Genomic DNA, 24,734 nt, shown 5'->3' on the forward strand with positions numbered 1-24,734 from the left:
GGAGAAATTCACTACAATTTAATTTAATTCTTTATCAGTTTATTTATTTTTATATTGGTATCTCACCTTTCCTCCAAGGAGATCAAGATGGTGTACATATTTCTGCTTCTCCCCATTTTATGCACCCCGAACAACTTAGTGAGAGAAGTTAGGCTAAGAGATGGTGACTGGCGCCAGGTCAGGATTAGTGATGAGCTATATATTAGTTCCAGGGTCAAAGACAACAAGGGTTGTATGTAACCCATGCTAGGCCTTCTCAGAGCAGACCCACTATTTTTTCTTCTTGTTGTTCATTTCAGTGGGTTTACTGTGATGAAAATACAACACTGCGTCTCTGAGAAACACTATTCACTGAGGAACACTATTCACTAAAAACATGGGGTGTGGGTTATGACCCTCTTGTGCTGCTTGCGGGCCCCATGGCTGGCTGCTGAGGGAAACAGTATCCTCAACTAAATGAGCATTTGCCCTGGAACACAGCAAGGTGACTTGATACTGAATCAAACCACTGGTCCATGTAGCTCCTTATTGTCAGTGACTAGGCAATGTAGCATCCTCCACATAAGGTAAGGTAAAGGACCCTGGACGGTTAAGTCCAGTCAAAGTCGACTATGGGGTTACGGCACTCATCTCGCTTTCAGGCCGAGGGAGCCAGCATTTGTCCACAGACAGTTTTTCCGGGTCATGTGGCCAGCATGACTAAACTGCTTCTGGTGCAACGGAACACTGTGATGGAATCCAGAGCACACAGAAATGCTATTTACCTTCCCGCCGCAGGGATACCTATTTATTCACTTGCACTGGCATGCTTTCGAACTGCTAGGTTGGAGGGCTGGGAGAGAGCAACAGGAGCTCACCCCATTGCGGGGATTCAAGCTGCCAACCTTCTGATCAGCAAGCCCAAGAGGCTCAGTGGTTTAGACCACAGTGTCCCCCATGTTCCCCATCCTCCACATGCTGTAATGAGGTGTGACAGGAGCTGTAGTGTCAAGAACATCTGAATCTCTCACCAACACAAACATTAAAAATGAGAATAAAACAATTTCAAATACATATAAAGGTAAAAGTAAAGGGACCCCTGACCATTAGGTCCAGTCGTGACCGACTCTGGGGTTGCAGCGCTCATCTTGCTTTATTGGCTAAGGGAGCCATTGTACAGCTTCCGGGTCATGTGGCCAGCATGACTAAGCCGCTTCTGGCGAACCAGAGCAGCGCACGGAAACGCCGTTTACCTTCCCACCGGAGCGGTACCTATTTATCTACTTGAACTTTGACGTGCTTTTGAACTGCTAGGTTGGCAGGAGCAGGGACCGAGCAACAGGAGCTCACCCCGTCGTGGGGATTCAAACTGCTAACCTTCCGATCAGCAAGCCCTAGGCTCTGTGGTTTAGACCACAGCACCACCCGCATCCCTTTCAAATACATGGGGAATATATTAATTGCTTTCTCCATTAATATGTAATTTTACAATAAACACATAATTTTTAAAAGTGCCATCCAAATAAGAATTAACCCTCTTCAGCTCTTCCTGTATTGAGATCTCTTATGTAGGGCTTGCAATGGTAACCTGATAGCTCTTTATCTGCATACATAACTGAATATGGTTATCTCTTACCACACAGGGTTGTTAAGACAAGATGGGCATGAGGAAAAGAACCATACATGCCACTCTTTAACCAGGTCTTTGGCTGATTGACATCCAATGCCCTTTGAAAATGCGTTGTGGAAGGCAGAGGTAATTAAGTTGTCTTTATTATTGTTTTTATTACGTACTTTGTGGGGTTTTTTTAATATATTGTGATTTTATGTTGTGAACAGCCCTGAGATCTGCGGGTATATGGCAGTATACAAATTTAACAATTAATAATAATAACAATAACTTTTCTAAGCAATGGTAGGCTATTGATCTCTTCCACCTTTGGTGCCTGCGAACAGGGCCACAAAAGCCTCTGTGAAATGGGGTGGCATTTTTCGCTCTGCGGTAGCTGCAATCCTACGCTTGCTTGCTTGGAAGTAAGCGCTATTGAATCCAGCTGGGAAAATTCAGGTCCACTGGGGAAGATGGGCTAAGATTTCTCTGTGTATCTTCGTTGTCCAAAAGCAAATTTCAAAATGGAAAGGAACGTTGCTGTATAAAGAAAGAGACAACAAACTCTCATGAAAGCCAGAGTGCAAAAGAATGATCTGCTATTAGGATGTCAGGAGAGTAGGAAGGAAGGGGGAGGATTTAGGCATCAGCGGAGTCCGCAAGAGCCTGGGAAAGAGATGAAAGAGGAGCCAAGACCACATTTTGAAAGGGTGTTCTCTGAAGTAGAAAAACGACAGCTCCTTTTAAGAGGTCGTCTATGCAGCAGAGTGCTCTTCTTTTATCTATACCCTGCAGCTGATATGATGGATAATTCTTTTGTATTATATGAGTTTCCTACTGGGATGGTCTGAGACTATCATACATTTATGCCACAGTCGGGGGGCTGTGTGAACTGTGGGCACCTTAAAAGCGAGAAGAATAAGGATCGTGATTGATATTCTGGAGAAAATGATCTGGTGTCAGTGTTAGGTCTGAAGACAACGGACCGGACATAGCAATGCCAATCATTTTGGCACCAATTGATCAGAAATAAACACTCCCTGAAGCACCTGCTCTGCATTTTGTACCACGTGGCGTACTGCGGCCCAGCAATAGCTGTGGCATGAAATTAGCTACATCCCGAGCCACCCAAAGCACAGGGCAGAACTACCCCAAATCCTGATTTGCCATGCTGGAGGGGGGTCTGAATCGGGCAGAGGCATCCCCCTGCTAGGCGGTGGAAGAACTGCACCACAAATTTCTGAGAAGTGCAAATTTCAAAGGATATCTGTTTTGGTTTGTGTGTTAGTTTGAAAATGCAAACTAGGTAGTTTCTCATTAAATGCAAAAAAAGAAAAAGAAATTCTCTCTCATCCCAGCTCAGCTGAAAGAGGGGATCAGGATGTGTCTGTGGCTGCCCTGCCCCCCGAAGTGGGGCGATTGGATTGCTCTGAAAATTCTTGATTTCAGTCTGCAAGATTAAGCCAATGGCCCATCTAGTCCAGCCCCCTGTTCTCACAGTGGCCAACAAGATGCCTATGGGAAACCTGCAAGCAAAACCCAAGCACATTAGAACGCTCCCCACCCCACCTCCATGGTTTCCAGGAATTGCTGTTCAGAAGCTTTACTGGAGCCACCATGACTAGTAGCCATCGATAGCAATATCATCCGTCAATTTATCCAGTCCTCTTTTAAAGCCAACCAAATTGGTGGCCATCACAGCCTCTGGGGGAGCAAGTTCCATAGTTTAACTAGGCACTGCTTTGAAGAAACACTTCCTTTCATCTTTCCTGAATCTTCCAACATTCAGCTTCATTGGAGGTCCATGAACATTATAAGAGAGGGAGGAAAAAAAACCCTTATGAATGCCTATCACATCACCTCTTCCTTGCCTTTTCTCTAAACCAAAATCTGTAAACCAAGAAGTCCCAAACACAGCAATCTTTTCTCATACGAGGGTTGCGCCATCTGCTTCATCATTTTGGTTGCCCCTTTTACTTTTTCACTAAGATGGTTGATCTGTGTCTGGGTTGCACTACAGGTGACAACCATTTTGCATGGGGTTTCCGTTCCTGGCCCCCTGTTATGCCCCATTCCACCCCACCCCGTTCTGCCCTCTTCTAGGTCCAAAAGGACCCACGCGTAGGCGGTCGCATGTCAATTGGACGCAAGCAAAAATGTTGCTGCCTGTACTTCAGACTGCAGACCGGGGTTCATGCAATGGACTATGCCCTCCCAATCATTCCGACTTGGCCTTTAACATGTGGAAGGAGCAATTAAGATATAGGCAACAACAGAAGTTTGGCTGGCTGCTAGAGAAGGCGTTCCATCCAAACTCTCAAGTACAATTCCTTCAATGGAAGCAGCAGCCAACTTTTCAAGAAACCAATTAGTTTCTTGTGGGTTGGGGAAACCTGAGCCCAGAGCCTCGGGTGCCAGTGGTCTCCAGAAGGGAAGAGAATCAAAGAGTGAAGGCAGCTATACAAGAGATTAAACAACTATCTAATGCTTTTGGATTAAGAAAAAGAAGAAGAAGAAGGTTGCTTTCCTTGATGGCAGCATTGAAACATCAAAGTTCTGTAGCAGAAAGGAGGCACACAGGGGCCAGATCCTCTGCGGGTGCAAATCAGTGAAACTCTACTAATAGCAAAACAGACAAGATCTCATTTACTTCTGTGGTGGATCATTAAATTGAGTCTTCAGGAAACAGCCTTTGCAGGTTCAGCTGAGGTTGGGGAAAGATTGTGTTCCGGATGAAAACACTAGTTTGCATCTGCTAATACCTTGCAATTTAGCCCAATAGGCTGTCCGACTCTGTGCCAGTTCTTGCTTCTTCTTTTTATTGCTTTCGCTTAATTCCTATCCTCTCCCCCCCCCATCCCCCTGCTCCAATTGTGGTTTTAATTCCTAATGCAATCACATCCACCCCAAAAGACATTTCATTTTGCAAGGTAGAAATTTGATAATCCAGACTTCGCAAATGTCATATTCCACCCCCACCCCCCGCCGTCGCCATTCCAGTTCTGTTCCTGGCATGACTCGCTACTTAAAGCAAGAAAATAAGATTCCGGCATTGCAGATGGGTGTGCTTAGAAAACCAAAATGTTCATCCGTAGGGTTTGGCTCTAGAACTGCACCAAAATGCATCCCTCCCAAATCCACTACCCTGTTTGCAAGCGTTTATCAAGTTTTTGAGTGCATGGACAGTGAATGGGGTAGAAACATACCCCATTTTCTCTCTATAAGACGCACCAGACCACAAGACGCACCTAGTTTTTGGAGTAAAACAAGAAAAAAAATATTCTGAATCCCAGAAGCCAGAACAGCAAGAGGGATCTGGCTTCTGGGATAGCCGCACGAAGCCTCTCCAGAGCAGCGGGATGAAGGCTTCCCCTGCCCGGAAGAGGCTGTGCACGGCTAAGCCATAAGCCAGGATAGCGAGCAGGATCTGGCTTAGCCACACGAAGCCTCCGCAGGGCTGCGCAGCGATCCCTCTCACTGTTCTGGCTTCTGGGATAGTTGCGCAGCCTGCATTCGCTCCATAAGACGCACACACATTTCCCCTTACTTTTTAGGAGGGTAAAAGTGCATCTTATAGAGCAAAAAATACAGTATCTTTCAATTACGGCGCCAACAGTCCCACTCCCATCTACAGCTGGGTACTATATTTGCACTATTTTTTATTTTGCTTTTACTCACACAAGACAGGCTGTATCCTAGGTTCCACTCAGAGTAGAACCATTGAAATGAATTGGCCTAAATTAGTCATGCCCATTCATTGCAGTAGGCCAACTCTGAGTAGGATTAACACTGTGTACAATTCATTGCCCTCGTCCTCATTTTGATTTGGCTTGATCTCAATAGCTCAGTTGGCAGAGCAAAAGACTCTTAATCTCAGGGTTGTGGGTTCAAGCCCCATGTTGGGCAAAACTTTCCTGCACTGCAGCACGTGGAACTAGATGATCCTTGTGGTTCCTTCCATTATGGAAGTCATAGCAGCATACAGGAGGCGTCCAATGCAGGCATGGACCCAACTTAGATTTGTTTAGCTTTAGCAAGCTAGCTGCATCGTGTGCCCTCAGGCAATTCCTTGCAGTCAAGAAGGCCTTCTAGACATCTCTATGTGACTTTTAGAAATCTCCCCAGGCCACACCCATCTCCCTAGGCCACGCCTCTCACTGGCCCTGCTCCATACCCTCCTCAAGTGCCTTGAATTGTGATCTTGCCTTTTCCTCTCTCGCTTGCCTGCTTGGATCTCTGACTTTTGTCTGACTGGAATGTAGCCTGCTGATCAAAGTCCTATCCCATGTTCCATCCACATTTTGCCTCTGGTCCCACCCACCAGTGGCATGTGTCCCTTAGGTTTCTCTTGATGGAATGCAGCTCACAGGTTGACAACACATCCCACCTCAGATCTACAGCATGACTTAGCATCAAGTTGAATTGCCCTCCACAACCTGCTCTTCCCAATATATAATGTGCCAAATTAGGGACAGTAAACAGCAGCAGTCCTGGTGCCTCACCACGCAGGGCCATCCCACAGAGAGATAAAGGTCCTGGATTCTATCCCCATGACTCCTGGCAAGCATGTATTGAGCTAGAGAGAGAGGAAAGTTTGGAAGGTGAGCTTAGAAACTATTTGGAAGAGAACTGGTAAGGCCTCAGCCACCAACCCTATCTGCTATCTTTATGCTTGGGGATCCTTGAATGTCCACCTAGGGCCTTCCATGCCCTGCTGAAGCTCCCTTCAAATGGAAGCCTCCTCTAGCATCTATGGTCACACTAACCTCCTGCCAGTTAAGAAAACAGCAAGGCTTTCTTTCATTCCTGGTCAGGACCATGATACCAACCACTAGTAAAAAAGGACCCTGCAAGATCAGAGCAGAAGTTCAGCATCCTGTTTCTCACAGTGGCCAACTAGGGATGCCCAGCCACAGGGCATGAAGTCAATAGCCCTCTGCAGCTACTAGTATTCAATAGTGCTGCTGAGTCTGGATAGCTCAGTTGATTAGAGCCTGCTGCTAATTACCACCAAGGATGCAGGTTCGATCCCCGTATGGGACAGCTGCATATTCCTGCATTGCAGCAAGTTGGACTAGATGATCGTCATGATCGAGAGCCAGTGTGGTATAGTGGTTAAGAGTGGTGGACTCGTAATCTGGTGAACCGGGTTCGCGTCTCTGCTCCTCCACATGCAGCTGCTGGGTGATCTTGGGCCAGTCACACTTCTTTGAAGTCTCTCAGCCCCACTCACCTCACAGAGTGTTTGTTGTGGGGGAAGAAGGGAAAGGAGATTGTTAGCTGCTTTCCTTAGGGTAGTGATAAAGCGGGATATCAAATCCAAACTCTTCTTCTTCTCTTCATCATCAGAGGTCCCTTCCAACTCTATAATTCTATGAATATTGAAGTTCTCTTGAGCTACCATGGTTGATAGCCATTGACCAGCATATCTTACAAAAGTGGTGCAAGCTAAAGGTCATGATCACAGTTTAGAGGCAGAAAATTCTGTCATTTCCTGCCAATTCCAAAGAGCTGCAAAATTTTCAAAAGGCGTAGGCAAAGGAAACTGTGCTTTTGTTACTTACAAAGGTCTCGACCATATTTGGCTTGTAGTTGCGGAGGGTCTTTGCAGCGAAGAAAACATCCACCAGCTTGTGACACTTGATCATCTCCAAGATCATGGTGCAGGCACAGAAAGTGCCGCTTCGGCCTCCCCCATTTCTGAAGGAGAAATTAAATGCAAGGGAACAGTCAGCATATTAAAGCAGCCCAGAGGTTACAGTATTAGGAGTAGGACCTTGGATTCTAGAGCTCAAATCCCTACCCAGCCATGAAGCTCACTGGGTGGCAGTGGGTCTGTCACTAACCCTCAGCCTAGCCTACTTCACAAGGTTGTTGTAAAGAAAAAATAGGAGGAGGAGAGCCATGTATACCACCTTAAGCAACTTGAATGGAAGATAAGATATAAATGTAACAACAGCAACAGAATGGTGAACTGCTTTTTATCCAACAGTGGAGAGAGAGAGAGAGAGAGAGAGAGAGAGAGAGAGAGAGAGAGAGAGAGAGAAGCCAAAGTAATGTACAGGTATCCAGTGCTTTTTTCCCCCTAAAAAATGTTTTGGGGTACTCTCATTTTGACTCAAGAAAATCACCATTTTATAGTTCGAATCGGGAAAAATAAATACAGTAAATGGACAAAAGCACAACGATTCACAAAATGTTTAGGGGTATGCGTTCCCCTTCGTCCCCCCAGGAAAAAAAGCACTGCATGTACCCAACCCAAAGGATAACTTTGGAGAGCTGAAATTAGACAGACTTCCTACATTCAGTAAGTAAGGCTCCAGAAATCATCAGGGATTTGGACTTGAAATTGTTTTTTATCTATGTTTTTCATTGTTCGTGTTTTTTTATCGTTAATCGCTTCATGATATTGTATGGGAAGCAATGCAAAATAAATAAATAAATAAATAAATAAATAAATGGCCCTTGAGCCCAATATTTAAGGCTTTTACGTTGGGGGAAAAAGGATCCAGGAACAGTGGCTTCTCTAGATTCTAGCCAATCCTTGCATAAGGCAAGTGAATAGACGGAAGCCAGATGGCAGAAGAGGGGACTAGACTGAGGCTGTTTGTTGAACTCCATTCCCATTGAAAGCAATGATACTTAAGACATGACTCGATTGCCCCATTGATTCCAATAAGACCTAAGTTCAGCTGAATCCAAAGCTCAAAGCCGAAGCTCAGTGCCATTTTGTGCTTTTGGATGTCTTGAACGGAGGACTCTTAAGAATCTGTAAGTTCTCAAAGTCTGGTTTAATAATTCCAACCGGGTCAAGAAGTGCAGAGCAGAAGCCATCACAGTAAGTTATGCCAGGTTTTAGGCTTCATCACTGTTTCTCCCCCCCCCCCCCCCGTAAAAACTGTTGAAATGATTAATTTGAGTTTTGTCTAAAGGATTTCAAAGTTTATGGTTTATGCAAGAGGCTGCCGAAGATTTGCTTGCTTCCTTAGAAAAGGGTCTTAAGCTCAGAATGCGCTCACCTCCCCATGTTGCATAATTACCCTGGGCTTTCCAGAGTAGCCACTTTTAAGGCTCTGGATCAAGGGGTTTGCTGTCTCTTGGGCGTAATTAAATATAGGCTGGTGGCAATGATTGAGAAATAATCCTTGCTAAGAGATTAAATTGTTGAGCAGACTCAGAAGGGTTGTTTTGCTCCTATGCAAATACAGATGCGAGTCCAAAGAAAATGGAGAGGGCGGGGAAAACCCTCATCCCACCAAAAGTCGGAGCACTTTGCTAATGGGGATAATACCAGCATTATTATATGATGGTGGTAATGCAGCATTTCTAACTCTTAAGCAAAGTATTATATAAATACTAAGCATTACATTATTTGTATTAGTGCAGGGATCCGGTATTTGGGCAAGTCAGTTTCAGGACTGCTTGGGAAAATAACTCACAGACATAAGAATTGCTGGGACAAAAATAACATACAGAAATAGAAATCATCTCCCAGCGTGGTCTGAAATCTATAAAAATTTTGAATGGGTTCTGCATCTTACCGTTATTTAAAATGAGGCGCCAGAGGGTGTTGTGTTTCTGTATAACAAAAATAATCAAAGACCCTTTTTGTCTCTGCTTCGATATTCTTATTCTGTCTTCTCTTCTTTTATTATTTGCTTTTTCATTAAAAAAACACCAAAGCTTTGCCATCGTTCAAGTGGTAGTGGTACCGCCTTCTGAACAGCTCAGCTGCATTTGCTGCAACATGGCCTGGTAGAAATGGCACACTGCATTTTCTGGGAGAAAAAACTGGCTACCCCATTGGCCAACAGATGCAGCCTTCATTTCTTCTTGCTCCCCAGAATGTTCCCACCCAGGAATGATGCTACATTGTGACTCCTGAAGAGACCAATGAATGCTGGCACAATTTTTGCAGAGAATCTCCTTAATCTCATATTGTCCACTCAGAACACAGCAGTGCCTGTGGAGCGTTGTCTTTCTTCCTACTGTGGAGAAATCTGAAATGCTAATAGCCTGCAACAAGGAGGTGAAGAGCCAGATTTCCTGCACTGTGGCAATTTTCAAGGATGGCAGAAAAATAAGGTCATGGCTCAGTGGGAGAAAATACGATTTTATGCAGGAAGTATAGTGTGCATGCACACGAAAGCTCATATCAATAACAAACTTAGTTGGTCTCTAAGGTGCTACTGGAAGGAGTTTATTTTAGGAAGTATAAGGTTCAAGCCTCAGTATCTGCAGGTAAGGCTTGGGGTGGGCCAAATAAAGAGGGTGTGCTGGTCCCGAGGGTTAACCGTGCGGCGAGGTCTGAGTCCAGTCCAAGGTCGAGGGTGCGGTATGGAGGCTGTCCATCAAAGCTGAAGCGGGGTCCAAGGCAGGGAGTCGGGTGAGGTCAGGAAGTCTGGCAGAAGAGCAGGACAGGGTGCAGGCAGGAACAGGCTACCAACAATGTTGCTCCTGCAACCTGGGACGGGGGCTGACTGGCTTTTATCTGCCCCGAGGCATAGGGTGGCCCCGGTCCACAGGTGACTCGCCTCTCCTGGCCTGGAGGCGAGCACTCTTCCTGCGAGAACTTAGTTCCCTCCGCCTCTCTGCCCTGAGCCTCTGCAGCTCAGGAGAGGCTGGAGGGTTACTGGACCCAGAGGCAACCTCCGCTTCCCCTGAGGGGCTGAGAGTGGAGCACCTCCAGGCAATGGGTCCTCCATCACCTCAGGAGCCAGAGCAGACTCAGCTGGTGCCTGCACCTGAGGATCCAGCACAGGTGAGGACCCTTCAGGCTCAAGCCCCAGCCCCGGCTCAGCTGGTTCTGGAGGCGGGGACTTCTGTGCAGGCTGGGATTCCTCAGGTTCAACCTCCAAGTCTGAATCCCAGGCCATCACAGAGGGGTGCACTCATTCCCTGGGGCTGACGTTCCCCATCCCTCCTTTAAAGTTACAGTTTACGCTTTCACAGCTCCACGTTAGCCAAACCAAACAGCTGCAAATGACATCAGCACTATCTCAAGCTCCCAGAGCAAATCTGAGCAACTTTATTTATTCCTTCTCCAGCACCTGTTTTGTTTTGTGTAAAGTGATGAGACTCAGTGAAGCTCAGACTTTCCTCCCCCCCCCCTCCTCGCCCACACTCCCCTATTATTTCAGGCATGTTGCCAGTTTACACTGTAAAATCTGCAGGGCATGGATTCCCATCAGAGCTAATAAATCCTTTACACCTGATATAATCAAATTAGCCAGACACATGCAAGATTGCTGTTTGTAAGCCAGAAGTTGCTTCTTCTTCTTTTTTTTTCTCTCTCTCTCCTGTCTCTCTGTTGTCTCAACTTTGCCCTCTGGAAAGCTCTGGATGTTGCAAATACACTGCCAAATTATCCTTCGGCTAACAAAGACAGACAAGATGGTAATTCATTTTTGATTAAAAGCTTTCTGGGTGCCCCAATCAATTTGGAAACGTAAAAGTTGCCTCATATATATACCTTTTTTAGGAGGGGCGGGTTTGAAACCATCAACATATGAGGATCAATAGACTTTTCCAGTACTTTCTCAGAACCTACATAGAGCTAAATCCTGTTAATGATAAACAGTTGGCCATTATGAACACCCTTTCAAAAGCCTGGAGAGCACCAGGTTGGCAAAGGCTATACTACAAAAAGAACAATTTTGATGTAACACAACATTACACCAGCATCACAAATCCTTAACAATTAAACCGAGAGGTAATAGAACTGGAGGTGGCTTGGTAAAGTGAACACCACTTCCTTCCAACTGAGAAGGACGGAAGAGTAATGAAATCCTCTCTATACAAGATTGGATTCAAAAGCTGACAGAATATGCAGAATTAGATGGTCTATCAGAAAAAATAAAGAATAAATCAAAACAGGAATTTGTTTCAATATGGGAGGTTTTCAAGGAATATTTGAAATATAAATAGAGTAGTTTAAACTCGGTTGCAGCATTCGAGGAACTTCAGTAATAGTTGCAGGGAAGATATAAAAATTAAGATATATTAATAAAAGGTTTAATTATGATAAAAGTGTGCATTGGCAATAAGTTATATGAAATCGAAATATGGAATAGACGGGAGGTTTGTGTCTTATTGTTTGTTAAGAAAATTCTGTGTCTATTGTTATTTCTGTGTGTAATTTGGTATTTGTGTTTTCTCTTTTTTCTTTTCTTGCTGTATCAATAAAAATAAATTAAAAAAGAGGACGGACCCTTGTCCCCCTCCCCACCCCACAAGGTGACACTTACAAACAATGGACGATTGTCCTTCCATCGCCGCTCTCCCCCTGCCACTTATCCACTTGTGCTAATAAATGCAGGAAGGACTTCTTTGAATCAGGGGTGTCTCGGTAGGCTGACCACCGCAGGTACTGGAAGTGTCGAACCATCAGGTGCCCTTCCTGTAACTAGAGAAAGCACATCATTTCCCCCTTTAGGGTAGCATGCATAGGTGAGATGTTTTCAGGCTTTTTAGACACACGACCCATCTTGAACTACCAGCAGCGTAGCGTGGGTTGTCAGCACCCGGGGCAAGGCAAGTAATTTGCGCCCCCTAACCCCTAACCTGCCAGCTTCTTCTTGCTGCTGTCTGGTCTGGTCTGGTGTGGTTCTCTCCCGCGCTCAGCACTGCGCTGGGCGGCCACTGCACTGTCCCTCCCCCAGATAGTCCCTCGCTCTCTCTCCGCACCGCACGCCTGGCACCCACCCCCTCCACAGTGGGCGGCGACCCAGCGGCTCGGATCGGATTCGCACAGCCAGCACTGCAGTGAGAGAGAGAGTGTGAGCCAGGTAGGGGCAGAGAGCTGCGAGTGCGAGCGCGCCCCCCCAGATGTTGCGGCCGGGCCCCCGTGCACCCCCACGCTACGCCACTGTGAACTACAACCAAAAATTTGTGTGTGCGCACAAACAGACCTTTTCTCTCCAAAGCAGCCTTCCTTACCCTGGTGCCATCCATTTGTTTTGGACAGGGGGCTGGTCCAATTGGGCAAATGGGGCATCACCCCACCAACCACAGCCTGCCACCAACCAGTCCTCATTCGCCTGCCTTCTTACTTACAACCAGTCCAGGGGGTAGCACCGGCTGTTAGCTTCCTCCTCCTTGTAGAACTTAGCAGGGAGAAGGATGGGGAAATTTGTAGAATTAGTTGGCTCTGCCTGTCGTTGGCTCTAGCGCCATCTACTGTTGGTCTCCCTGCCTTCTGCCCTACCAGTCCCAAAGGGCACCAGCCATCACTGGTTTTGGACTACAACTCCCATGCTCATTGGTCATGCTGGCAGGGGTTGGTAGCCCAAAACAATGGGGGGGGAGGGGCACCAGCATGAGGAAATATGCTCTATTGTCACCAGATATATGATCAGCAAGGTATTATATCCCATCGTGTAGAATAGGGCATTTTAGCTAGCATTATTGCTTATCATGGTGCCTGCTGAAATTCTCTATTTCTATGCAACTAGTGAATGAAAGGAGACTATACCTCTGGTCTTCTTCCAAAAAATAATAATAAATGAGGATAAACGAGGAGTCCCATTGTTGCAAGTCCTATCACAGGTCACAATATCACTCATGTGTGGGCCCTGATCCAGCAGTTGAAGATTTTTGACTTGCATTGCTGTTAATTTTTCAGGAAAGGAGATATTCTACTCTGCCAAAGGTGATCTCCAGCAAGGTACAGTCAAGGGCTTCTGGACTGGGATGTAATAAACTTCAAACTTCAATATTGTAAATCACTTTAAGTTTACTTTTCATTTTATTTTACTTTTAAAGAAAGTGACTAATAAGCATGATAAATTACTACCATCATCTCTGTAACTAGAAAACTCCTACATGGGATATGAGACAATCAGATGCTCATATGAATGCATCAACATTCTTTGTGTATTCTGTACTTGCGCAAACTGTTAAGGTAGAGGGAGAAAATGGCCAAAACAAAGAGAAGGAAATCAAACTCATGTTAAGCTGATGGGGGTGCTGGAGAATTCTGACAAAAAAGGAAATAGGAGTGGAAATCGCCACCGCTGTTCATCCCATGATGGGAATGGCAATCAATCCACTGAATATAACCAGCATTCACTGTTGTTATTGTTGTTGCTTTCAGTCAACAGATGATATGTAATTGATTATGTTCCCTCTTTCTCATTTGCATTGTGTTTCCTTTGCACTGAAATGAATGGGGTGGAGAAAATAACATAATGACACCATAATGAATGATGTAAACTATTAAGGTGTGTGATTTCAGCACAGTGAACTGTGAGGTGAGTAATACTGTTTTTGGCAGAAGTTGAACTTCAGTGGAATGGAGACACTGCCGCATGCGACAAATACAGGACGGAATGGAAAATGCTCCCATACAACATGCTACTTGCAGAGTTACTTTTAGAAATTCTCTGTGTTAAATCAAAAGAAGGGCAGGATGCAACACTGGGCCATGTGACATCGTGGAACAACAGTGGAATGGAAGCAATGGTATCTTCTCTTCTCAACCCCCCCTTTTTTTTGAGGGGTGAGGGATGATGATGGCAATGGTATCTTCTCACCCACAGTTCAGATTTGTCATAATAATGAGCTTAGTCTTAGGTATTGCCCCCCACTCATTCTCTCACAAACACACAACACCAAAAGTGGCAATGTCAGTCCTGGCAACGATGGCTGTCAGCAGCACCTGTTTTTATACATTTGGTATTCTCTGCAAACAAAAAAAATCTTGAAAGGGAAGGGAGGCTGTGAGAGGAAAAGGATGCTCTTTAATACTCTGGTAATCTGGTTAGCTTTGCAATCTAATGTGGTTAGGGGGCTCTGGAAGGAGAGGGATTATGTGCACACAGCTAAGTGAGCCCAGGGTTTAAGCAGGTGGATGCAGAGCTCAGTACCAAATCAGAGGCTTGGGAGGGAAGAATGAAAATACTATGAGAATCAAGAGTGGCTTATGAGATGAATCTCTGGGACTGGCACTAAAGCTGTCATTAATGCTTTATTAATGGGCTGGGGCAGAAGAGGCACAGAACTGGAGAGAAGGCAATCAATGACAGATTTCTGAGCCATCAGCAAAGAAGACTGGATGTATTTACCCATAACATTAGGACTTACGCACTTGGATGAGTTTAGCCAAATTTTCAAGGTGAAATGGGGACAAAAGACCCCATAAACCCTCCTGTGGTCTCTTTCCCCAGAAATTTGAAGCTCCTGTTTTGTGTGTTCAGATTTTCACTCTGGCACCACTGTTTGCTTGCAGAGGCATGCCTAGGGTTCCTTGCACCCCTGGCAAGGAGCTGTATCAGTGGTCCCACCCCACCACCCAAAAAAATCACTTTACCACACTGTGGGAATGACAGAAAACTTCTCTCACATGTCGTAACACACATATACATTGTGCCCTCCATAGTCCGATAGGCACTAGTAGGCACTGGTTTCTCCACCCCCTAAGTATGCCTCTGTTAGTTTGTGAGGGGTTTTGTCTAGGCTCCTTCCCAGAAAGATCCCAGCCAATCAGGGATTACATGGGCAATGTAATGATGTCCTGGCACTGGGTAGCAATCAGATCTGGATACATGATGATTGATGATGATGATATAATTGACATGTTTTGCTCCAGTTTAAACTAGGGCTAGAGCTAAAATGGCCACATTCTATTCACCATCTCTACAATTTGAGGTTGGCTGTTTTCATGCTCAGTTTGGAGGGGCTGTGATATGACCCCCAGATAAGATATAAGGAGAGCTCTGTGAGTACAGAGGAAAAAAAGTGGGTTGGAAAAGACTGTGGTTGGGTGAGAGATGGTGGGACAATGGAGTGGCAGAAGATGCTTGGAGAAAAAATACAATTGCCTAGATGACGCTCCCCTCGCCCACCCTATATAGCATGTACCATAATGGAAAGCTCTCACAAATTCCTTTGGACTTATAATGCATTACTGAATAAAGTCTAATTAGCTTGCATTTCCGTACTGAACCCACAAAGGGGAATTTTCTCCCACAAAACAGAATGCATGGGGGGTGAAGAGGCAATCTTCAGTGACAGATTGTTACATATTCTCTGGGTTGATATGGGACAAATAAGAGAATGCAAACATTTTCTCCTTCAGCTTCCATTTTTATCAGAATTCTCTGGCATTCCTAGCTACAGCGAATTTTAATTTACCTCAGAGCAGCTGAGGAAGGCAGAAGCCAAAACATTTCTTTTTCTTTTCTTTTTTCTTTTGCTTAAAGACTTTAATATCTTTGTTTTGTTAATCACTGCAAGAAATATATGGTTTTAGTGATTAACTGCATCCTTCTGGGATCCAGAGCAAATTTGTCTAAAGTGCTGATCGATGCTTTAAAAATTGTCCGTGTGTTTGTGTGTACACATTCCCAGGTGCTGACATACCTCAGAGTTGTCTCAGCAATGGAAAGGTTCCCTTTCCTCCTCAGTCATCAAAAGTCAAAATGTTTTGCTTTAAGACTTTAATATCATTCTCCCCCCCCCCGTGTTGCTTCCCCCCTTTCCTTTATTTTCAGAAAGTAGAAAAATGCTGAAGCAGATAAAATATTAATCAAAGATATTAGAGGTACAAAAACATAAGAGGGAAGAAAAGGCAAAAGAAAACAATGAACCAGAAGCCTGAAGTCTTTGCACACAATAATAAAACAAATATTTGGCCCCTCATAAAGAGAGAAGAAAAGATTTCACCTTATTCCATTCAAAATTTGGATAGTTTAAATTTGAAATATTAAAACTGTAAGAGAAATGGTTAAAAACAGATATCGGTTGGTTCTGTTGGTCTTTAGCTGGTAGGATGGGACTGGAAGCAGGCATTGTGGGGACTGGCAATGGGGGTGAGGTGTTGCAGAACAGAACCGTGTCTGTGGCCTGCTCTGTGCTCCCAAAGCTAGGCTGCTGCCCTCAGATGTGCTGGTGGGCACCAAGGTGAAGTAAGAGTCAGCTGCTAGTCCAGTCAGCTTTGGTACATGAAATGGGTGGGGAGTGCCATTTTGTCTTGGGCCAGCCCTGCCATGGAATGTGTTGTTACAAAGCTATTGAACCTTATTGAGTATATATTCTGTTCTCCAGTCTCACCTCCAGCCTAGAAACATTGGCTCCTCCTTTCTCCCAAGCTGTCAGCTAGGAGCAACCTTTCCTCCTGACTGTAGCAATGGGAGAGGAAGGAAGCAAGGCTCACAGCAAGGGCTGCACCAAGAGTCCAGATGCCTTTGTCGTCGTCGTCGTCGTCCCCCCCGCCACCACCTCTTCCTGAACTGTCTTCATCTCAGCAGGTTGTTATATGAAATAAATGGTGCCTGACTGCTTGCTTTTTCCCCTCTCCCCTTTTCCTTTCATGTTGTGTCTTTTAGATTGTAAGTTTGTAGATAGGGACTGTGGTTTGCTTGTAGTTTAGTTTTGGTTTCATTGAAGATTAGGTTATTATTAGTATTAGCATACATACATACATACATACATACCCCAGCCACTCTGTGCAGCTAACAATAAATATGCTGACAATAAATAATATAAATAGCATCTTTGGGGATACTCAGCTAGATTTTACTGAAGGACTGCTTCTGGCAACAGAATGCTGGGCTCGATGAGTCCTTAGTCTGATCAAGTAGGGCAATTTTTAAGGCCCTACTTTTAAGGCCAAAGCATCTGTGTGTCAGGCAGAAATCCAGCTGCTTTAGCTTCTCTCCATTGGGCCTCCAGAAGTCAAGGGCTCCTAATCCACTTCCTCCCTTTTAGCGATCCCAGTGGGGTTCTGCTCAGATTCAGTTTGGGGGGTGGCACAAAATACAGTGTTTGCGGCACAGTACGAGCACAAAACTTTGACGGCAGTTTGGAGGGGATCCGAAATTTCCACACTACACGTTAATGAAGCTGTTGCGAGTCACACTTTGGGGAAACTCTAACCCTTGACTGTAAACTTGGCAACTTTCACTGGTACTCCTGTCTGAGAAGGAACACAATTGGGGAAAGAGAATGGTTTTAGGAATACATCTTTCCTATCACCCGTTAACAAGAAATGTCAATATCCTTTTAACGGGACATGCAAGGATTGAACCTGGAACCGTCTATGCAAAGCATGTACCCCTGCCATTGAGTTATTATCTGTGTCCATGTTATTTTCTTTTTCTCTTGGCAAGCCAAGATGATTCTGCTGGCTGCTGAGTTTCTTGGGAGACAGAGAGAGGATCTGCTGTTGTTGACATTTAGTTCCCTGAGCATCCCATTACCATAGTGGCTGCCTGCAAATTATTCACAAAGTTACCTGCAAGACAAGTGTTGGCAGGAACTGGAGAATGTGGTGGCATCTGATACTTATTAAAAACAGCCCCTGCAGCTTCAGCATGGGAATGAGACAAGAAAGACCTGTGTCATCTCCATGCCAAACCAATTATGCAAGACAAGGAGAAAAGGACTCAAAAGCAAAAGAGAATGCTTTAAAGGACTGGGCTCTCTGAACAGACTTGGGGAAAGGCGGTGGGGGAGAGATTTTGTATCGTTCTGCCAAACCTGGGGTGGAGAGCACTCCATCACTTGCAAACCTGGAAATGAAGTTTTCTCAAAGTCTAGAGATTTCTGGAAAGGAGGTGTTTTAAGAGCTATGCTGGATCAGGCCAGTAGGACGTCTAGTCCAGTATCCTATTCTCACAGTGCTGGCCAATCAGATGTTCATAAAAGGTCCACAAGCAGGACCTGAAGGCAAGAACTAGCAGTCCTAGCAGCTGGGAGCACACTGCCTCCAATTGTGGGGGTAGATCATAGCTGTCATGCCCCCCTATTATTGTACCATAGCTTTGACCATTCCTGGAATGGGAGAACTTGACCACAGTAATTCAGGCATTGGTCACTTCAAGGCTGGGTTACTGCAATCCACACTATGTGAGGCTTCATTTGTGCTTGATCCAGAAGCTGCAGTTAGCTGAGAATGCTGCAGAGTGGTTTCTAACAGGAGTGAGAACCTGTCAGTAAATATAACACCTCTGCTCAGATATCTGCACATACTGCTGTTTTCTTACTGGGCCAAGTTCAATGTGTTATTATTGGTATATAAAGCTTGTAAGAACTTGGGGCCAGTTTACTTGCAGAACTGGGAGACACTCCTGCTGGAAACCTGTGGAGCTGCTCTCAGTCAGTATAGATAATACTGAGTTAGATGGACCAATAGTTTGAGATGATATAAGGCAACTTAGGCATGTTCAGTCTAAGAAAAAAGAATTCTACACCCAAGACCAGCATAATCTCAAAACAGAATGGCATTGTTGAGCTTCTCACCCGTGTTACATTCTGAACCCGGAAAAGACGAGCGACAACATCCTCATCAGCTGACCTAGAAACGTATTCCACTTCTATTGGTCCATACTGCTGGAGTCCTGGCTCAGGCCAATATTGTAAACAAGGCTAGAGAGAAATAAAGAGCACAGAGTCATGAAAGTGTGGCTTTGAAATACAGCCAACTGCTGATGCTACCGGCCTTGCCGTGCAGTTCTACACATGTTTACTCAATAGAAAGCCCTGCTGAGTTCAGATGGACTTAATACTAGGCAATTATGTACTGGTCTGCATCCATTCAGGCCCCAATGAATTGCTAAGACATACTCACAAGACAAAGGCAAAACATTCCACAGGTTACACCTGTGATGAATCTGCATCTGATAGCCCACAAGGGGTCTCTAACACACACACACACTCTTTAGCTGTATTTTTTTTTTCCTAAACTAAGAAAACTCATATTCTTTAGTAGGGAAGCAATTCAAAGTTATCTGACTCCCCATCAACCAGAGACATCCCCTGACTGAGCCGCGCCCCCAGCCAATTCCCGCTTGGAAATATCAACAGGAGGTTTATATCAACAAGAGCTTTAATATTCCCAAGCATTAGACTTGCCAGAGAAAGATCACTGATAGGAAGGGATCCTGCTCTTGCTATCTCCCACCCAGCAGCGCAGCTGATGTATTGTTCCATTCAGGGGTCACCGATGTGATTGTTTTTGTGCGCGACAGCCAGGAAGGCAGCGTCAATACAAAATATATGATGTTTGTCATTGCACTTTAACAGAACATTTAGCATTTGGGGCCATCCGGCATCCCAGGCCTCACCGCATGGCAAATGTGTTTGAGAAATAATTGGTTATTAATAGGGGCTATAAATCTCTGTGATCTCCATGCCTTCCAGACTCAGAGCTATAATTTGGATATTAAAACTTCCTCCGGCAAGGCATGGTTCAAGCAAGGGATATACCCTCTAAGTCACCTTTTTTTAAAAGCTGTTTCACTGTAAAGGTTGATTTATTAGCTGTTGGTGTTAAGCTGGTAAACATTTAAGATCTGGCTAAACAGCACTATGCAGACATCCCCAAAGAATAGGATGCTCACAGGGGTTGGCAGAACAAGGTAGTGGTGAAAGAGAGTTGCATATTGATAGAGTGGAAGGGGTTAGGGGTAAACAGCTCACAAAAAGTGTATATTAGTTTTTTAAAAAGAATGCATTAAAAATGTTCCTATTAGGAATGTGCACTAAAATGATGAATATTATTTAAAATTAATAAATCACAAAGTGAGGTGGAAATGTAGTGAACTGAATTTAAGACTGGAAAAATGATAAACTGAGAGAAACTTCAATCGGCAGATTCCTTTTTCCAGTGGAGGCTTGTCCATTACAAGCTTACTGGGTTGCCCCACTCACTCTGGGCAGCTTCCCACATATATAAAAACATAATAAAACATTAAACATTTTTTTTAAAAAAAACTTCCTTATACAGAATTGCCTTCAGACAGCTCATGGGTTGGATAACTCCATGCCCTCCAACATTTCTCCAATGAAAACAGGGGCATCCTAAGGAAAAGTGGGACATTCTGGGGTCAAATCAGAAACCGGGATGGCTTCTCTAAATCAGGGATGTCCCTGGAAAATAAGGACACTTGGAGGGTCTGCGCTCAGTCTCAGTGCTGACCTTGGAGGGGAAATGATTGACAGGGGGAGGGATTAGAATTAGTTGGATCTTCCTCTCATTGGCTTTGGTTCTGCCTGTCGTTAGCCTCCCCTCTTTATGTCCTACCGGTCCCAGTGGGCCTCCATCCCTTGGATGAAGAGAATTCAGGAAGCTGCTCTAAGAACATGAAAAGAAGCTGGGAAAGGCAGAGCACCTCATCCACTACCAAAAGCCTTTTGCTTCTGACTCCTTTTATCTTTAAGCTTCCCAAACTCTGGTGTAGCAGAGTTACCGGCTCGGATTTCCCTCTGTGTCAATTGCTTCCAGCCTTAATTTCACTCCTGAATAAACTCCCTCTGGCCTTGCAGAATTGCTGGGATTCCTAGGTACGGGAGCACCAGGGATAATGTTCATTTCCTTGTTCTGTTATTTAAGGACGCAGCAGTCCTCTTCAGCTCAGCAAGTGCAGCTGACGGAGGAAGGCGCCTCTTCACCCGAGGTGGGCCTTTAATTCATTCCTCTGCTTACTTTCCCTGTCGGCATTGCAACTGTAGGTTTGGGTCATTTGCACTAAAGTGCCTGATCTTGACTCATAAAATAATCCAGTTAATGAAGTCTTCTCCAGGCATCCATTAAGACTCTGTAATACCAATTTTATGCTAAGAAGAAGAAACCAATGCGTTTTTCAGGCAAATTAGCATTACAGACTTGTAATGGGCTCTTAAAACTGCCATGAACTTGACAAGAAGGCTTTAAGAATCCAGGGAGGGGAGATTCAAAGTCCCATGCCCTTTCTGGCATCCAGTCCTGACTATCCATCATAGAGTTCCCTTCCATACAGAGGATTTTTAATGGCCAGAGTGTGGTGTTGCTAAACTGTGTTGGTTGGCAACCATCTGGCAATGGAGGAGTGTGCCTTGGTAGGTAAAGTCAAACCGTTGGAAGGTTACAGTGCCTGCTGTGGCTGTAGACACTGATATGGGGGAGACATGTTTTGTTGCAGCAGAGATTCTGTAGATGGAGGCATCCAGTTCTGCTCATGCAGGTGTACTATAATGTTTCTTCTCTCTGCACTACTCCCAATGATTATTCCTCCTCTGGTCACTGCTGTGGATACACAACTGACTGGTTGTCTCCAGGCACTGTGGTCATCTGCAAGGGATTCCCACACAGTGAGGTTGATGTAGCCAGCCTTCATGACACATTTGCAGACATCTTTGTAATGCAGAGTTAGTCCTGTCCCTGATGCCAGCTCCCCATGGAGCACGTTCTTGGGGATCCTGCCACCTTCCACTCTGTGAACATGACTGAGCCAGTGTAGACATCGCTGAGGCAAGTGTGTGAACATGCTGAGGATGTGGGCTTGGGAGAGCACATCTTTGTTTGAGACTCTGCCCTGCCTGTTAGGATTCTTTTCCCGTGCTGCAGTCATGGGATTGTTTTTATCACATGACGGTGTATGTTTTCATTCCACATTGTGGGAAGTCACGGAGACAGGAGGTTCGTATTACTGTGTTTCCGTGATGTAGGACGTTTGTCCTTTGTCTTTGCTGTCTGGTGCTGAAGAGGAAGGAGCTAAGTTACGATGCTCCAAGTGTGTATATGTAAATAAACGTAGTTTAGCCAAATGCTGCACTACTGAGTCTGTACGCTGACTGCCTATACTCTGCTGATCCTGAAGTGTGCTGATGCCTCTAAGGTATCAATCACTGTGGTATTCTGGCTGAAGAAAGATTTTGAATCTCCAAAACAACCAGGAGGGACAGAACAACCAGGAGGGACAGAACATGCTAGTTGGGCATGTGTCTCTGCCAGCCTCCTACTCATGTGTAGGACCTCCTGACACTGCCATGTGATACCCAAAATCTTCCTGATGTGGAAGGCATTGAGGCATTGCTTCTGGTGGTTGTAAGCTGCTTACGACTCACTTCTATACAGCAGAGTGCTCAACGCACAAGCCTGGTAGACCTTCGTCTTTGTATTGGACATTAGCATCACATTCTCCCATACCTTTTGAAGGGGTGAGCCATTGCCGTACCTGTCTTGCCAATACAGTGGTACCTCTGGTTAAGTCCTTAATTCGTTCCGGAGGTCCGTTCTTAACCTGAAACTGTTCTTAACCTGAAGCACCACTTTAGCTAATGGGGCCTCCTGCTGCCGCCACACCACCGGAGCACGATTTCTGTTCTCATCCTGAAGCAAAGTTCTTAACCTGAAGCACTGTTTCTGGGTTAGTGGAGTCTGTAACCTGAAGCGTATGTAACCTGAAGCGTATGTAACCTGATATACCACTGTACACTTGTCCAGCTCAGGGTCGATGGAGAGGTTGCTGGGTATGGTGGAACCCAGGTAGACAAAATTGTCTACCACTTCAAGCATGTGGTCACCAATGCTGATGCATGGAGTGCTGGCAACATCCTAACCCAGGATATTTGTCAGTTGGTAAGGCCAAACTCCCTACAGGCTTGGGCAAAACGGTTTATGAGTCTCTGAAGAGTGTCCTTGGATTGTGCTATCAAGGCTGTGTCCTTCCGGCAGCTCCGGCAGCCAAGCTGGCGCCAAATGTATTGCTTCCCTTTCCTTTGGACCACATCACTGAGGCCAAGAGGGGGGTCTTGCCATCTGGACAGCCCAGGACCTCCATATACACTGCCCAGGCTTGCACCCCAGAGAGGTCTCTTTGGTGCTACAAATGCAGCAAAAACTATACAGGAGGCAGCAGTTTAATTGAGTTTAAATGTGTGGCTCTCTTGCTAATTCATTTAAGCAAGCAAGATGTTATTGGCATGTATTGTTTCTTCCTAATTCATCCAGAATAAGCAAAGGACTATTTGTGTTTCCAAAGTAATTGTTATCTATTGCAATAATCTCTGGGCTGCCCAATCATTTCCAGTCAAAATCCCCCAAGTAGTAGCTCCATGAATGTGAATGTAAGCTATGGGCTCAGTTGTTTCACACTTTAAAAGAACAGCCAAAAAACCTGTTTAAAACAGTAAGGTAAGCCAAACACACACACAACTTTGTAATATTTCTCCTGCTCCTCTGTAATGAGACGAATCCCCCTGACTTTTGCAGGGGAAGAATTTCAACTCAGCTCTCTTTTCATCATCATCTCCTTACAAAGCTACAGCTTCCAGAGTTCCCTGGGAAGAGCTATTGATTGTTAAACCACTCTTAAGAATTGTAGCTCTGTGAGGGGTATAGGGGTCTCTTAACAACTCTTAGCACCCTTAACAAAGAACAGCTCCCAGAAATCTTGGGGGGAAGTAATGCCTGTTTAAGGTGGTATCATAGCGCTTTAAATGTTTGTTGTGCATCTGGCTCTGGTGATGATTCTGTGGAAACAGAATTAGTGGCTGGCTGCCCATTCCGTCAGTCCAGCCTTTAGCAAATCCAGATCAAACTGGCCTCTGCTTCAGATCGCTTTGGCCTTCAACAGACTTGCAGACTATGTCATTATTTTGTTGAAATTAAATTAACCAGAATCGTTTTAACATGGTTATTTTGTGCTTCAGAATCAGCTTGTGCATTAGACTATGTAACTGTGATTTGACTGTTCAAGTTTCATATATTACTTACATTCTTAATTCCACTGATCCACACATACACAAACCCTGGAGATATTAGTTGAATGCAAGTAGATCTGGCTGTCTTTTCGAAGACCACATCATACATAAATGCAAAGTGGAGCAAACAGACTGCTCAAAGAAGCAACAGCAATGAGTGACAGGTGTTTCTCCGTTACTCACCCAGGCAGAGTTGGACTGATTGAGCTGGTTCAGCATGATGATGGAAGTGCAGCCATAGTCATACACCAGCCTCCAGAAGTCTGTGGTTGTGTTCTGTAGTGGGTGCAAGGTCACAATGAAGGCAGCACTCTTTGTGTAGCTCTAAAGGAGAGAGAAAGAGTCATGGGATAAAAGCAGAGCAACATATCAGAGGAAAGAGATGGAGCAAATCACAGCTCTAATCTCCAAGGTTGACTGGGAGGAAGATGGAAATCTGGGTTTTGAGATTCTAAAGCAAAGGATTGTGTGCAGGATCAATCCAATTCCATTTGGATTGGTTATCTTGAAAAACACAAGGGAAACTTAAAGGTGGCAGAAGGATCGTCACTTCCTTAACATCATCCACCTTCTGTCTACTAAAGCACATATCTCAGTAAAACAGGCAATATGATTGATCACTAGTCATTTGAAACTTCAAGTGATGGTGACCATGTGTAAAATAGCCATTTTTGATTGATCA

At 44.9% G+C, this 24,734-nt stretch overlaps 1 protein-coding gene and 1 long non-coding RNA gene across 8 annotated transcripts in view; one reads left to right on the forward strand and one right to left on the reverse strand.

Annotated features, from left to right (window-relative positions):
• The window catches only part of LOC308591351, a 539,976-nt gene that overhangs the window by 492,327 nt on the left and 22,915 nt on the right, over positions 1-24,734 (forward strand). The gene's annotated exons all lie outside the window — the stretch shown is intronic.
• Positions 1-24,734, reverse strand: part of PTPRU (protein tyrosine phosphatase receptor type U) — a 378,319-nt gene that overhangs the window by 4,815 nt on the left and 348,770 nt on the right. For all 7 annotated transcript variants that reach the window (XM_081201863.1, XM_081201862.1, XM_081201868.1 and 4 more), the window contains 4 exons: positions 24,236-24,376; positions 18,830-18,955; positions 11,836-11,993; positions 7,153-7,288 (listed from right to left, as the gene is read on the reverse strand). In XM_081201863.1, coding sequence (XP_081057989.1) covers positions 7,153-7,288; positions 11,836-11,993; positions 18,830-18,955; positions 24,236-24,376 — 561 coding nt within the window. The remainder of the gene's footprint in view (positions 1-7,152; positions 7,289-11,835; positions 11,994-18,829; positions 18,956-24,235; positions 24,377-24,734) is intronic.

The sequence above is a fragment of the Podarcis bocagei genome (assembly GCF_964188305.1).
Source record: "Podarcis bocagei genome assembly, chromosome: 7".
NCBI lineage: Eukaryota > Metazoa > Chordata > Lepidosauria > Squamata > Lacertidae > Podarcis > Podarcis bocagei.